General features: G+C 36.4%; 3 protein-coding genes across 3 annotated transcripts; all 3 read left to right on the top strand.

The window, feature by feature from the left end:
* Positions 1-1108: 1108 nt before the first annotated feature.
* LOC111785574 (multicystatin-like) lies at positions 1109-3712 on the top strand. The gene has a single exon (XM_087123394.1). It carries the CDS (start codon positions 1174-1176, stop codon positions 3604-3606), a length of 2433 nt encoding a protein of 810 aa, XP_086979520.1. The 5' UTR covers positions 1109-1173; the 3' UTR covers positions 3607-3712.
* Positions 3713-7245: 3533 nt separating this feature from the next.
* LOC147792783 (multicystatin-like) lies at positions 7246-9849 on the top strand. Its single transcript, XM_087122993.1, has one exon. The coding sequence runs from the start codon at positions 7311-7313 to the stop codon at positions 9741-9743; it is 2433 nt and encodes an 810-aa protein (XP_086979119.1). The 5' UTR covers positions 7246-7310; the 3' UTR covers positions 9744-9849.
* A 3533-nt stretch (positions 9850-13382) lies between these two features.
* LOC111793824 (multicystatin-like) lies at positions 13383-15986 on the top strand. The gene has a single exon (XM_023675875.2). It carries the CDS (start codon positions 13448-13450, stop codon positions 15878-15880), a length of 2433 nt encoding a protein of 810 aa, XP_023531643.2. The 5' UTR covers positions 13383-13447; the 3' UTR covers positions 15881-15986.
* Positions 15987-16526: the final 540 nt, after the last annotated feature.

A 16526-nucleotide genomic window follows, 5' to 3' on the forward strand; every position in this document is an offset into this window, starting at 1 on the left:
TAGTTTTCTTTTGAAACTAATTCATAGTTCACTAATTAAACCAAAATGAAATGTAGAGTAAACACAAAAATAATCTTTTTTAGAAAAAATGAATCTATTTTTAAAAATGCACGTTTTTTTCTCTCGAGAAATTATTTTTTTTAAAAAGAAATATGTAAAACATTATGGTTTAATGTTTAAAAGAAGTGGGCCATTGGTTTTGAATGGTCAAAGAATATTTTAAGTATGTGAATTTAAGGTCAAAGAAATATATTCCATTCAAACTAACAAAAAGCTACAAGCTTCATAGAATGAACTCATTTATGCACCAAATAAACTTAAGTGAACATACTCATGTAAATTCTCCGTAATAAACTAGACTTCTAATCGCCGCTCATATTAAACAAAGTCTACTGAAAACGTTTTGATCTAAGTTAACGTGTAAATCGCACTAGCTGTAGCCTTATAATCTTAACTAAGTTCTCTAATGCAAATGCATGCTTTGCTAGGGAGATATACCAATCGGTTACCCAAGTACATAATCCATAATTTAAACTTCGTCTTGATCATATTTGAGAGCTAAGGAGATATCTTGGATTTTAAGGGCGGCTAGGTGATTTAACGCAGATTTCTAGCAACAAGTTGATGTGCAGCTCTATGCACAGGTCATGGTTTAGATCGAAGACGGACAGGTCATGGTTTGGTTAACCTAACTCTAACGTAGAGCTATATAAATAGAAATTAAATCTCAAGGAAACAATGTAGCACATTATGTATAACAGATCAAGTCCTTTCCTTTTTGGACTTTCCCTTCCCGGCTTCTCCTCAAAGGTTTAAAACGCGTCTACTAGGTCAAAACGCGTGTACCAAGGGAAAGATTTCCACGCCCTTATAAAGAGTGTTTTGTTCTCCTCTCCAACCAACGTGGTACATCACATTATGGATGTAATTTTAAAAGAAGTGGGTGATCTAAACTATGAAAGAATATTAATCTCAAGTATAACGATCTTTCAAGTCAAAGAACCATATTCCAATGAAAAGAATATTAATCTTATATTTTTAAAAGCATCAATCTTATCTTCTTAAACTTTGATTCCACATTCAATGAGTTCTATAAATACCCACAACTACTAACCAAACAAAACCACAGCAAAGAAACACAAAGTTTCCTCATACTATATATCAAACTACGCCATGAGTGTTGCAGTCAAGGTTTGCGGCCAAGTACCCGGTGTGGAGAAGTGGATTAAAATCCCCGATGTTAGTAGCCACTGCGTGCAAGAGGTCGCAAAGCTTGCGGTGGAACAGTTCAACGTTCAACATGGACACAGTCTTAAATACGAAAGCATTCACGAAGGTTGGTTTTGTGAACTGGGTCAAAACAACCTAAAGTACCGTCTTCATATTAGGGCGATAGACTTTCTTCAACGCTCTCTCTTGTACGAGGCACTTGTGTTCGAAGAGAAACCTAAGTTTGAAAGAATCAGAAAGTTGATATCTTTCGTCTATATATTGAATCCTGGACACTATGTTGGGCCGGTAGATCCACCCAAAGTATTGAAGTGGATTAAAATTCCTAATCTTGGAGTGCCATTTGTGGAAGAAGTATCAAATTTTGCAATTGATGAGTACAACAAAAATGGATATGGCATAAAATATGTTGAAATCTATGATGGTTCGTATGCGGAGATGGGTCAAGACAACATAAAGTTTCACGTTCGTATTAAGGCGAAAGATTTGTTTGGACGTTTGTGCAACTACGAGGCTTTTGTTCTCGTCAGACATTTGTTGTCTAAGAAAATCATGATTTTCGAAGGTTTTAGGATTTGCGATCCAATAAAGATTGTGCCCGAGTGGATTCTAATACCTGATTTGAAGGCGCCTGGCTTGCAAGTGGTTATAAAGTTTATGTTGGAAGAGTTAAAACTTAAATTTGGAGATAGGTTGAAATTTGATAGCATTTATGAAGGTTGGTATTTTGAGTTGTGCCCAAACAGCCTAAAGTATCGTTTCCATGTTAAGATGATAGACTTTTTGGGGCGTTCTTTCAAAATTGAGGTTATTATTATCGAAGAGAGACATGACTTTCGAAGAATTTTGAAGCTGAACTCTATCAATTTCATAGTAATTCCTGGATCTTCGGAGAAGAAGTGGATAAAAATTCCTAATGTTCAGGTGCCGTTAGTGCAAGAGCTAGCAAAGTTTGCCGTGGATGAACATAATAATAAAAGTGGAGAAGGCCTAAAATACATTGAAATCTGCGACGGCTGGTTTATGGACCTGGGTCAAGACAACATAAAGTTTCGTCTTCATCTTAAGGCGAAAGACTGGTTGGGACGTATACGCATCTATGAGGCTGTTGTGCTTGTTGAGGACTTTATCTCCAAGAGAATCAAGATTCTCGAGTCTTTCAAGTTTTGCGGTCCTCCACCATCGGTTGCACCCGGGTGGATTCAAATACCTAATCTTAAGGAGCTTGGCTTGCAAGTGGTTATAAAGTTTATGTTGGAACAGATCAAAATTAAATTTGGAGATAGTTTGAAATTTGATTGCATTTATGAAGGTTGGTATGTTGAGTTGTGCCCAAACAGCCTAAAGTACCGTTTCCATGTTAAGGTGATAGACTTTTTGGGGCGTTCTCTCAAACTTGAGGTTATTATTATCGAAGAGAGACGTGACCGTCTAAGAATCTTGAAGCTGGTCTCTATCATTGTCATAGTATCTCCTGAACCTCCAGAGAAGAAGTGGATAAAAATTCCTATTCTTCAGGCGCCATTAGTGCAAGAGTTAGCAAAGTTTGCCGTGGATGAATATAGTTCAAACAGAGTAGGCCTAAAATTAGTTGAAATCTATGACGGCTGGTTTATGGACCTGGGTCAAGATAACATAAAGTTTCGTCTTCATCTTAAGGCGAAAGATTGGTTGGGACGTATCCGCAACTATGAGGCTGTCGTGCTTGTTGAGCACTTTTTCTCCAAGAGAATTAAGATTCTCGAATCTTTCAAGCTTCTCAGTCCACCGGTTGAAGGCAAGTGGATTCCAATACCTAATCTTAAGGAGCATGGCATACAAGCGCTTGTACAATTTATAGTGGAGCAACTCAAAATTCGATGTAGAGATTGTTTGAAATTCGATAGCATTTATGAAGGTTGGTATTTTGAGCTGTGCCCAAATAGCCTAAAGTTCCGTTTGCATATTAAGGCGATAGACTTTCTGGGACGTTGTCTCAATTATGAAATTATTATTGTCGAAGAGAAACATATTTTGAAGCTAGAATCTATCATCGTCATATTGTCTCCTGGACACTGCGTTGGGCCTATGGATCCACCCAAGGTCGAGAAGTGGATTAAAATAAGTAATCTTCAGTTTTCATTCGTGCAAGAGGTATCAAAGTTTGCGTTGGATGACTTCAACGTTAAATCTGGAGATAGCCTCAAATACGATGGCATTTATGATGGTTGGTATATGGAGATGGGTCAAGACAACATAAAGTTTCGTATTCATTTAAAGGCAAAAGACTGTCTGAGTCGTGTGCACCACTATGAAGCTCATGTGTTTGTAAAGAACTTTCTCGGTCAAAGAATTAAGATCGTCGAATCTTTCAAGCTTATCGAAAGGAAGTGTTAGAAACTCCCCTCTTCGTATCATGTAACATGCGAGGGTTACTAAAAACCGCATGGCTATCTATAAAGAAATAGTCATGCGAGAATGAAATAAATCTTTTTTAAGTATACATTCTTCCGTGTCCAACATCATACATCTATCAATCTTTTATACTACGAAGTCTTCCTTATTAGATTAATCGATAATTAAAGTTTAATATACGAAAGAGGGTTTCAAGATGAATTAAGTATCGATAAAATAGATATGGGAATTATTTTTATGATGGGTAGCTTATAGGATTTGGATTTAATATGATCAATTTCATAACCTTCCTTGGAAAATGTAAGAAAAAAAGGCAAAGAAGATGATTGAATGTAATGCTAGACGGGTTGAAAACGATATGACAATGGACGAGCTATGTGTAACACACGAGCTCGAGAAGTATGAAATTTTTTGATATTCCGTTGTAACTTATCGGGATAAGAGTGCGATAAGAGCCTACAAGTAGTAGGTTACTTATTGAACATTTTTATAGTCACCTCTTTCCCATTTTTCTCAGATGTTCATAGGTTACTAGTCAAGGTAGTGGAGTGTTCAAGAGTTGTCCGGTCAAACAAGGTTAGTCTTGGAGTGAATCCATCTTAATATTTTGGGTTTTCTATTGAAACCTACCACGGTTGGTTTATGGACATGGGTAAAGATAACATAAAGTTTCGTCTTCATCTTAAGGCGAAAGACTGGTTGGGCCGTATATGCAACTATGAGGTTGTTGTGCTTGTTGAGCACTTTTTCTCCAAGATAATCAAGATTCTCGAACCTTTTAAGTTTTGCGGTTCACCACTGCTTGAAGGTAAGTGGATTCAAATACCTAATCTTAAGGAGCGTGGCTTGCAAGTGGTTATAAAGTTTATAGTGGAGCAGCTCAAAATTATATTTGGAGATTGTTTGAAATTCGATAACATTTATGAAGGTTGGTATTTTGAGATGTGCCCAAATAGCCTAAAGTTCCGTTTGCATATTAAGGCCATAGACTTTCTGGGACGTTGTCTCAATTATGAAATTATTATTGTCGAAGAGAAACAAATTTTGAAGCTAGAATCTATCATCGTTATATTTTCTCCTTGGGCCTATGGATCCACCCAAGGTCGAGAAGTGGATTAAAATCAGTAATCTTCAGTTTTCATTCGTGCAAGAGGTATCAAATAATTAAGTTTTGCGACACGGCTCTCAGCTGAGCATATTTGGTACATATTCAAATTACCCATTAGGACAGTACCGTAGGAAAATAGATTGAAAGGATAGGTCCCGTCATTGCATTCATTTGTTCTTGCATTTAACCCCAATAGTGGGGTCAGTTATTGAGTATTTCCTTAAATACTCAAGCCATGTGCTACTATATTTTTCAGGTTAAGGCAAGACATTCCTGTACGGCTGACAACGGTATCGCAACTCGAGATCATGGCACATGCATAGGATAGTTGTATTTATTTTCTTAGGCTTAGGCTAGAATAGGATGTTTTTAACTTAAACGCTTATTTATTTTAGTTAGTCTTTTGTTGTGTCATTTTAAAGATGTTTTCGAAACACGTAAGTCCATGACTGTGTTTTAAGATAAATGATATATTTTATGGAATTTAAATGAAGTCTTTCGAATTCAATGTTTAGGATATGTACATAGTAGCGACCTTAAATTAAGTAGAAAATTTCAGGTCGTTATAGGCTAGCCTCAAATTTCTTAGAGTTTAAAATAAGGTTCATGGATATCTACTACGTTAAGATTGCGATGAGAGTCTACAAGTAGATTATTCAGTATTTTTATGCTCACCATTTTCCTTTCTTTTTCAAGTGTTCGTAAGCTATATGTTGAGGTGGAGGAGCGTTTGAGAGCTGTGGTGTCATGGAGGGGTCGTTCCGGAACGTTATTCCATTTTTGTACTAGAGTCTTTTATTTATGAGTTGTAATTGTACCTCAAACTTTTTTCCCGGTTTGTAATAAATTTGGACACATTTCAGGATTCAGTATTCAGACTTCAGGTTGTGACATGCCCTATGCCCATGAGTCAGAACATGTTTGTATTCAGATCAGAATTCAAAATTTGTTTGTGATAAAATCGGGTCATGACACTCTCTACGCCCATAATTAAAATTATGATTCATAATTCAAAATTAGGATTTGATGGACCAACATTCCTTGCACCATGATCAAATTACTTTCCTCACAAACCAATACGGGTTCTTTTAGCAAGTTTTGTTCTCACTCAAATGCTTTCTAGGAAAATTCTCAAGAGGTCACAAAACATAAAATTGATCTAAGCTAAACACGATTAATTTTTAAGTTTCTGTCACTGACCCACAAAAAAGGAAGGTGCACCTTGTTGACATAGGTAATAACTTTCAATTCCTTTTAGCGTCTTAGTCATCTTATCTTCATAATCGCTCTCATTCGAGTATGGTATCAATTCATTCATATACTACTCATTTGCTCATACCTTCGATTTTGTAGAAATGTATTTCATGGGATTCTTTATGTTTTTCTTTTTTTCCATGTATGTTCATAGTTTTCTTTTGAAACTAATTCATAGTTCACTAATTAAACCAAAATGAAATGTAGAGTAAACACAAAAATAATCTTTTTTAGAAAAAATGAATCTATTTTTAAAAATGCACGTCTTTTTCTCTCGAGAAATTATTTTTTTTAAAAAGAAATATGTAAAACATTATGGTTTAATGTTTAAAAGAAGTGGGCCATTGGTTTTGAATGGTCAAAGAATATTTTAAGTATGTGAATTTAAGGTCAAAGAAATATATTCCATTCAAACTAACAAAAAGCTACAAGCTTCATAGAATGAACTCATTTATGCACCAAATAAACTTAAGTGAACATACTCATGTAAATTCTCCGTAATAAACTAGACTTCTAATCGCCGCTCATATTAAACAAAGTCTACTGAAAACGTTTTGATCTAAGTTAACGTGTAAATCGCACTAGCTGTAGCCTTATAATCTTAACTAAGTTCTCTAATGCAAATGCATGCTTTGCTAGGGAGATATACCAATCGGTTACCCAAGTACATAATCCATAATTTAAACTTCGTCTTGATCATATTTGAGAGCTAAGGAGATATCTTGGATTTTAAGGGCGGCTAGGTGATTTAACGCAGATTTCTAGCAACAAGTTGATGTGCAGCTCTATGCACAGGTCATGGTTTAGATCGAAGACGGACAGGTCATGGTTTGGTTAACCTAACTCTAACGTAGAGCTATATAAATAGAAATTAAATCTCAAGGAAACAATGTAGCACATTATGTATAACAGATCAAGTCCTTTCCTTTTTGGACTTTCCCTTCCCGGCTTCTCCTCAAAGGTTTAAAACGCGTCTACTAGGTCAAAACGCGTGTACCAAGGGAAAGATTTCCACGCCCTTATAAAGAGTGTTTTGTTCTCCTCTCCAACCAACGTGGTACATCACATTATGGATGTAATTTTAAAAGAAGTGGGTGATCTAAACTATGAAAGAATATTAATCTCAAGTATAACGATCTTTCAAGTCAAAGAACCATATTCCAATGAAAAGAATATTAATCTTATATTTTTAAAAGCATCAATCTTATCTTCTTAAACTTTGATTCCACATTCAATGAGTTCTATAAATACCCACAACTACTAACCAAACAAAACCACAGCAAAGAAACACAAAGTTTCCTCATACTATATATCAAACTACGCCATGAGTGTTGCAGTCAAGGTTTGCGGCCAAGTACCCGGTGTGGAGAAGTGGATTAAAATCCCCGATGTTAGTAGCCACTGCGTGCAAGAGGTCGCAAAGCTTGCGGTGGAACAGTTCAACGTTCAACATGGACACAGTCTTAAATACGAAAGCATTCACGAAGGTTGGTTTTGTGAACTGGGTCAAAACAACCTAAAGTACCGTCTTCATATTAGGGCGATAGACTTTCTTCAACGCTCTCTCTTGTACGAGGCACTTGTGTTCGAAGAGAAACCTAAGTTTGAAAGAATCAGAAAGTTGATATCTTTCGTCTATATATTGAATCCTGGACACTATGTTGGGCCGGTAGATCCACCCAAAGTATTGAAGTGGATTAAAATTCCTAATCTTGGAGTGCCATTTGTGGAAGAAGTATCAAATTTTGCAATTGATGAGTACAACAAAAATGGATATGGCATAAAATATGTTGAAATCTATGATGGTTCGTATGCGGAGATGGGTCAAGACAACATAAAGTTTCACGTTCGTATTAAGGCGAAAGATTTGTTTGGACGTTTGTGCAACTACGAGGCTTTTGTTCTCGTCAGACATTTGTTGTCTAAGAAAATCATGATTTTCGAAGGTTTTAGGATTTGCGATCCAATAAAGATTGTGCCCGAGTGGATTCTAATACCTGATTTGAAGGCGCCTGGCTTGCAAGTGGTTATAAAGTTTATGTTGGAAGAGTTAAAACTTAAATTTGGAGATAGGTTGAAATTTGATAGCATTTATGAAGGTTGGTATTTTGAGTTGTGCCCAAACAGCCTAAAGTATCGTTTCCATGTTAAGATGATAGACTTTTTGGGGCGTTCTTTCAAAATTGAGGTTATTATTATCGAAGAGAGACATGACTTTCGAAGAATTTTGAAGCTGAACTCTATCAATTTCATAGTAATTCCTGGATCTTCGGAGAAGAAGTGGATAAAAATTCCTAATGTTCAGGTGCCGTTAGTGCAAGAGCTAGCAAAGTTTGCCGTGGATGAACATAATAATAAAAGTGGAGAAGGCCTAAAATACATTGAAATCTGCGACGGCTGGTTTATGGACCTGGGTCAAGACAACATAAAGTTTCGTCTTCATCTTAAGGCGAAAGACTGGTTGGGACGTATACGCATCTATGAGGCTGTTGTGCTTGTTGAGGACTTTATCTCCAAGAGAATCAAGATTCTCGAGTCTTTCAAGTTTTGCGGTCCTCCACCATCGGTTGCACCCGGGTGGATTCAAATACCTAATCTTAAGGAGCTTGGCTTGCAAGTGGTTATAAAGTTTATGTTGGAACAGATCAAAATTAAATTTGGAGATAGTTTGAAATTTGATTGCATTTATGAAGGTTGGTATGTTGAGTTGTGCCCAAACAGCCTAAAGTACCGTTTCCATGTTAAGGTGATAGACTTTTTGGGGCGTTCTCTCAAACTTGAGGTTATTATTATCGAAGAGAGACGTGACCGTCTAAGAATCTTGAAGCTGGTCTCTATCATTGTCATAGTATCTCCTGAACCTCCAGAGAAGAAGTGGATAAAAATTCCTATTCTTCAGGCGCCATTAGTGCAAGAGTTAGCAAAGTTTGCCGTGGATGAATATAGTTCAAACAGAGTAGGCCTAAAATTAGTTGAAATCTATGACGGCTGGTTTATGGACCTGGGTCAAGATAACATAAAGTTTCGTCTTCATCTTAAGGCGAAAGATTGGTTGGGACGTATCCGCAACTATGAGGCTGTCGTGCTTGTTGAGCACTTTTTCTCCAAGAGAATTAAGATTCTCGAATCTTTCAAGCTTCTCAGTCCACCGGTTGAAGGCAAGTGGATTCCAATACCTAATCTTAAGGAGCATGGCATACAAGCGCTTGTACAATTTATAGTGGAGCAACTCAAAATTCGATGTAGAGATTGTTTGAAATTCGATAGCATTTATGAAGGTTGGTATTTTGAGCTGTGCCCAAATAGCCTAAAGTTCCGTTTGCATATTAAGGCGATAGACTTTCTGGGACGTTGTCTCAATTATGAAATTATTATTGTCGAAGAGAAACATATTTTGAAGCTAGAATCTATCATCGTCATATTGTCTCCTGGACACTGCGTTGGGCCTATGGATCCACCCAAGGTCGAGAAGTGGATTAAAATAAGTAATCTTCAGTTTTCATTCGTGCAAGAGGTATCAAAGTTTGCGTTGGATGACTTCAACGTTAAATCTGGAGATAGCCTCAAATACGATGGCATTTACGATGGTTGGTATATGGAGATGGGTCAAGACAACATAAAGTTTCGTATTCATTTAAAGGCAAAAGACTGTCTGAGTCGTGTGCACCACTATGAAGCTCATGTGTTTGTAAAGAACTTTCTCGGTCAAAGAATTAAGATCGTCGAATCTTTCAAGCTTATCGAAAGGAAGTGTTAGAAACTCCCCTCTTCGTATCATGTAACATGCGAGGGTTACTAAAAACCGCATGGCTATCTATAAAGAAATAGTCATGCGAGAATGAAATAAATCTTTTTTAAGTATACATTCTTCCGTGTCCAACATCATACATCTATCAATCTTTTATACTACGAAGTCTTCCTTATTAGATTAATCGATAATTAAAGTTTAATATACGAAAGAGGGTTTCAAGATGAATTAAGTATCGATAAAATAGATATGGGAATTATTTTTATGATGGGTAGCTTATAGGATTTGGATTTAATATGATCAATTTCATAACCTTCCTTGGAAAATGTAAGAAAAAAAGGCAAAGAAGATGATTGAATGTAATGCTAGACGGGTTGAAAACGATATGACAATGGACGAGCTATGTGTAACACACGAGCTCGAGAAGTATGAAATTTTTTGATATTCCGTTGTAACTTATCGGGATAAGAGTGCGATAAGAGCCTACAAGTAGTAGGTTACTTATTGAACATTTTTATAGTCACCTCTTTCCCATTTTTCTCAGATGTTCATAGGTTACTAGTCAAGGTAGTGGAGTGTTCAAGAGTTGTCCGGTCAAACAAGGTTAGTCTTGGAGTGAATCCATCTTAATATTTTGGGTTTTCTATTGAAACCTACCACGGTTGGTTTATGGACATGGGTAAAGATAACATAAAGTTTCGTCTTCATCTTAAGGCGAAAGACTGGTTGGGCCGTATATGCAACTATGAGGTTGTTGTGCTTGTTGAGCACTTTTTCTCCAAGATAATCAAGATTCTCGAACCTTTTAAGTTTTGCGGTTCACCACTGCTTGAAGGTAAGTGGATTCAAATACCTAATCTTAAGGAGCGTGGCTTGCAAGTGGTTATAAAGTTTATAGTGGAGCAGCTCAAAATTATATTTGGAGATTGTTTGAAATTCGATAACATTTATGAAGGTTGGTATTTTGAGATGTGCCCAAATAGCCTAAAGTTCCGTTTGCATATTAAGGCCATAGACTTTCTGGGACGTTGTCTCAATTATGAAATTATTATTGTCGAAGAGAAACAAATTTTGAAGCTAGAATCTATCATCGTTATATTTTCTCCTTGGGCCTATGGATCCACCCAAGGTCGAGAAGTGGATTAAAATCAGTAATCTTCAGTTTTCATTCGTGCAAGAGGTATCAAATAATTAAGTTTTGCGACACGGCTCTCAGCTGAGCATATTTGGTACATATTCAAATTACCCATTAGGACAGTACCGTAGGAAAATAGATTGAAAGGATAGGTCCCGTCATTGCATTCATTTGTTCTTGCATTTAACCCCAATAGTGGGGTCAGTTATTGAGTATTTCCTTAAATACTCAAGCCATGTGCTACTATATTTTTCAGGTTAAGGCAAGACATTCCTGTACGGCTGACAACGGTATCGCAACTCGAGATCATGGCACATGCATAGGATAGTTGTATTTATTTTCTTAGGCTTAGGCTAGAATAGGATGTTTTTAACTTAAACGCTTATTTATTTTAGTTAGTCTTTTGTTGTGTCATTTTAAAGATGTTTTCGAAACACGTAAGTCCATGACTGTGTTTTAAGATAAATGATATATTTTATGGATTTTAAATGAAGTCTTTCGAATTCAATGTTTAGGATATGTACATAGTAGCGACCTTAAATTAAGTAGAAAATTTCAGGTCGTTATAGGCTAGCCTCAAATTTCTTAGAGTTTAAAATAAGGTTCATGGATATCTACTACGTTAAGATTGCGATGAGAGTCTACAAGTAGATTATTCAGTATTTTTATGCTCACCATTTTCCTTTCTTTTTCAAGTGTTCGTAAGCTATATGTTGAGGTGGAGGAGCGTTTGAGAGCTGTGGTGTCATGGAGGGGTCGTTCCGGAACGTTATTCCATTTTTGTACTAGAGTCTTTTATTTATGAGTTGTAATTGTACCTCAAACTTTTTTCCCGGTTTGTAATAAATTTGGACACATTTCAGGATTCAGTATTCAGACTTCAGGTTGTGACATGCCCTATGCCCATGAGTCAGAACATGTTTGTATTCAGATCAGAATTCAAAATTTGTTTGTGATAAAATCGGGTCATGACACTCTCTACGCCCATAATTAAAATTATGATTCATAATTCAAAATTAGGATTTGATGGACCAACATTCCTTGCACCATGATCAAATTACTTTCCTCACAAACCAATACGGGTTCTTTTAGCAAGTTTTGTTCTCACTCAAATGCTTTCTAGGAAAATTCTCAAGAGGTCACAAAACATAAAATTGATCTAAGCTAAACACGATTAATTTTTAAGTTTCTGTCACTGACCCACAAAAAAGGAAGGTGCACCTTGTTGACATAGGTAATAACTTTCAATTCCTTTTAGCGTCTTAGTCATCTTATCTTCATAATCGCTCTCATTCGAGTATGGTATCAATTCATTCATATACTACTCATTTGCTCATACCTTCGATTTTGTAGAAATGTATTTCATGGGATTCTTTATGTTTTTCTTTTTTTCCATGTATGTTCATAGTTTTCTTTTGAAACTAATTCATAGTTCACTAATTAAACCAAAATGAAATGTAGAGTAAACACAAAAATAATCTTTTTTAGAAAAAATGAATCTATTTTTAAAAATGCACGTTTTTTTCTCTCGAGAAATTATTTTTTTTAAAAAGAAATATGTAAAACATTATGGTTTAATGTTTAAAAGAAGTGGGCCATTGGTTTTGAATGGTCAAAGAATATTTTAAGTATGTGAATTTAAGGTCAAAGAAATATATTCCATTCAAACTAACAAAAAGCTACAAGCTTCATAGAATGAACTCATTTATGCACCAAATAAACTTAAGTGAACATACTCATGTAAATTCTCCGTAATAAACTAGACTTCTAATCGCCGCTCATATTAAACAAAGTCTACTGAAAACGTTTTGATCTAAGTTAACGTGTAAATCGCACTAGCTGTAGCCTTATAATCTTAACTAAGTTCTCTAATGCAAATGCATGCTTTGCTAGGGAGATATACCAATCGGTTACCCAAGTACATAATCCATAATTTAAACTTCGTCTTGATCATATTTGAGAGCTAAGGAGATATCTTGGATTTTAAGGGCGGCTAGGTGATTTAACGCAGATTTCTAGCAACAAGTTGATGTGCAGCTCTATGCACAGGTCATGGTTTAGATCGAAGACGGACAGGTCATGGTTTGGTTAACCTAACTCTAACGTAGAGCTATATAAATAGAAATTAAATCTCAAGGAAACAATGTAGCACATTATGTATAACAGATCAAGTCCTTTCCTTTTTGGACTTTCCCTTCCCGGCTTCTCCTCAAAGGTTTAAAACGCGTCTACTAGGTCAAAACGCGTGTACCAAGGGAAAGATTTCCACGCCCTTATAAAGAGTGTTTTGTTCTCCTCTCCAACCAACGTGGTACATCACATTATGGATGTAATTTTAAAAGAAGTGGGTGATCTAAACTATGAAAGAATATTAATCTCAAGTATAACGATCTTTCAAGTCAAAGAACCATATTCCAATGAAAAGAATATTAATCTTATATTTTTAAAAGCATCAATCTTATCTTCTTAAACTTTGATTCCACATTCAATGAGTTCTATAAATACCCACAACTACTAACCAAACAAAACCACAGCAAAGAAACACAAAGTTTCCTCATACTATATATCAAACTACGCCATGAGTGTTGCAGTCAAGGTTTGCGGCCAAGTACCCGGTGTGGAGAAGTGGATTAAAATCCCCGATGTTAGTAGCCACTGCGTGCAAGAGGTCGCAAAGCTTGCGGTGGAACAGTTCAACGTTCAACATGGACACAGTCTTAAATACGAAAGCATTCACGAAGGTTGGTTTTGTGAACTGGGTCAAAACAACCTAAAGTACCGTCTTCATATTAGGGCGATAGACTTTCTTCAACGCTCTCTCTTGTACGAGGCACTTGTGTTCGAAGAGAAACCTAAGTTTGAAAGAATCAGAAAGTTGATATCTTTCGTCTATATATTGAATCCTGGACACTATGTTGGGCCGGTAGATCCACCCAAAGTATTGAAGTGGATTAAAATTCCTAATCTTGGAGTGCCATTTGTGGAAGAAGTATCAAATTTTGCAATTGATGAGTACAACAAAAATGGATATGGCATAAAATATGTTGAAATCTATGATGGTTCGTATGCGGAGATGGGTCAAGACAACATAAAGTTTCACGTTCGTATTAAGGCGAAAGATTTGTTTGGACGTTTGTGCAACTACGAGGCTTTTGTTCTCGTCAGACATTTGTTGTCTAAGAAAATCATGATTTTCGAAGGTTTTAGGATTTGCGATCCAATAAAGATTGTGCCCGAGTGGATTCTAATACCTGATTTGAAGGCGCCTGGCTTGCAAGTGGTTATAAAGTTTATGTTGGAAGAGTTAAAACTTAAATTTGGAGATAGGTTGAAATTTGATAGCATTTATGAAGGTTGGTATTTTGAGTTGTGCCCAAACAGCCTAAAGTATCGTTTCCATGTTAAGATGATAGACTTTTTGGGGCGTTCTTTCAAAATTGAGGTTATTATTATCGAAGAGAGACATGACTTTCGAAGAATTTTGAAGCTGAACTCTATCAATTTCATAGTAATTCCTGGATCTTCGGAGAAGAAGTGGATAAAAATTCCTAATGTTCAGGTGCCGTTAGTGCAAGAGCTAGCAAAGTTTGCCGTGGATGAACATAATAATAAAAGTGGAGAAGGCCTAAAATACATTGAAATCTGCGACGGCTGGTTTATGGACCTGGGTCAAGACAACATAAAGTTTCGTCTTCATCTTAAGGCGAAAGACTGGTTGGGACGTATACGCATCTATGAGGCTGTTGTGCTTGTTGAGGACTTTATCTCCAAGAGAATCAAGATTCTCGAGTCTTTCAAGTTTTGCGGTCCTCCACCATCGGTTGCACCCGGGTGGATTCAAATACCTAATCTTAAGGAGCTTGGCTTGCAAGTGGTTATAAAGTTTATGTTGGAACAGATCAAAATTAAATTTGGAGATAGTTTGAAATTTGATTGCATTTATGAAGGTTGGTATGTTGAGTTGTGCCCAAACAGCCTAAAGTACCGTTTCCATGTTAAGGTGATAGACTTTTTGGGGCGTTCTCTCAAACTTGAGGTTATTATTATCGAAGAGAGACGTGACCGTCTAAGAATCTTGAAGCTGGTCTCTATCATTGTCATAGTATCTCCTGAACCTCCAGAGAAGAAGTGGATAAAAATTCCTATTCTTCAGGCGCCATTAGTGCAAGAGTTAGCAAAGTTTGCCGTGGATGAATATAGTTCAAACAGAGTAGGCCTAAAATTAGTTGAAATCTATGACGGCTGGTTTATGGACCTGGGTCAAGATAACATAAAGTTTCGTCTTCATCTTAAGGCGAAAGATTGGTTGGGACGTATCCGCAACTATGAGGCTGTCGTGCTTGTTGAGCACTTTTTCTCCAAGAGAATTAAGATTCTCGAATCTTTCAAGCTTCTCAGTCCACCGGTTGAAGGCAAGTGGATTCCAATACCTAATCTTAAGGAGCATGGCATACAAGCGCTTGTACAGTTTATAGTGGAGCAACTCAAAATTCGATGTAGAGATTGTTTGAAATTCGATAGCATTTATGAAGGTTGGTATTTTGAGCTGTGCCCAAATAGCCTAAAGTTCCGTTTGCATATTAAGGCGATAGACTTTCTGGGACGTTGTCTCAATTATGAAATTATTATTGTCGAAGAGAAACATATTTTGAAGCTAGAATCTATCATCGTCATATTGTCTCCTGGACACTGCGTTGGGCCTATGGATCCACCCAAGGTCGAGAAGTGGATTAAAATCAGTAATCTTCAGTTTTCATTCGTGCAAGAGGTATCAAAGTTTGCGTTGGATGACTTCAACGTTAAATCTGGAGATAGCCTCAAATACGATGGCATTTACGATGGTTGGTATATGGAGATGGGTCAAGACAACATAAAGTTTCGTATTCATTTAAAGGCAAAAGACTGTCTGAGTCGTGTGCACCACTATGAAGCTCATGTGTTTGTAAAGAACTTTCTCGGTCAAAGAATTAAGATCGTCGAATCTTTCAAGCTTATCGAAAGGAAGTGTTAGAAACTCCCCTCTTCGTATCATGTAACATGCGAGGGTTACTAAAAACCGCATGGCTATCTATAAAGAAATAGTCATGCGAGAATGAAATAAATCTTTTTTAAGTATACATTCTTCTGTGTCCAACATCATACATCTATCAATCTTTTATACTACGAAGTCTTCCTTATTAGATTAATCGATAATTAAAGTTTAATATACGAAAGAGGGTTTCAAGATGAATTAAGTGTCGATAAAATAGATATGGGAATTATTTTTATGATGGGTAGCTTATAGGATTTGGATTTAATATGATCAATTTCATAACCTTCCTTGGAAAATGTAAGAAAAAAAGGCAAAGAAGATGATTGAATGTAATGCTAGACGGGTTGAAAACGATATGACAATTGGCGAGCTATGTGTAACACACGAGCTCGAGAAGTATGAAATTTTTTGATATTCCGTTGTAACTTACCAGGATAAGAGTGCGATAAGAGCCTACAAGTAGTAGGTTACTTATTGAACATTTTTATAGTCACCTCTTTCCCATTTTTCTCACATGTTCATAGGTTACTAGTCGGGTAGTGGAGTGTTCAAGAGTTGTCCGGTCAAACAAGGTTAGTCTTGGAGTGAATCCATCTTAATATTTTGGGTTTTCTATTGAAACCTA

The sequence above is a fragment of the Cucurbita pepo genome, chromosome 4, assembly GCF_057944985.1.
Source record: "Cucurbita pepo subsp. pepo isolate OVF chromosome 4, ASM5794498v1, whole genome shotgun sequence".
NCBI lineage: Eukaryota > Viridiplantae > Streptophyta > Magnoliopsida > Cucurbitales > Cucurbitaceae > Cucurbita > Cucurbita pepo.

Bases quoted from the DNA above. Each gene is read 5' to 3' on its own strand.
- LOC111785574 (XM_087123394.1), top strand. From the start codon at position 1,174: ATGAGTGTTGCAGTCAAGGTTTGCGGCCAAGTACCCGGTGTGGAGAAG.
- LOC147792783 (XM_087122993.1), top strand. From the start codon at position 7,311: ATGAGTGTTGCAGTCAAGGTTTGCGGCCAAGTACCCGGTGTGGAGAAG.
- LOC111793824 (XM_023675875.2), top strand. From the start codon at position 13,448: ATGAGTGTTGCAGTCAAGGTTTGCGGCCAAGTACCCGGTGTGGAGAAG.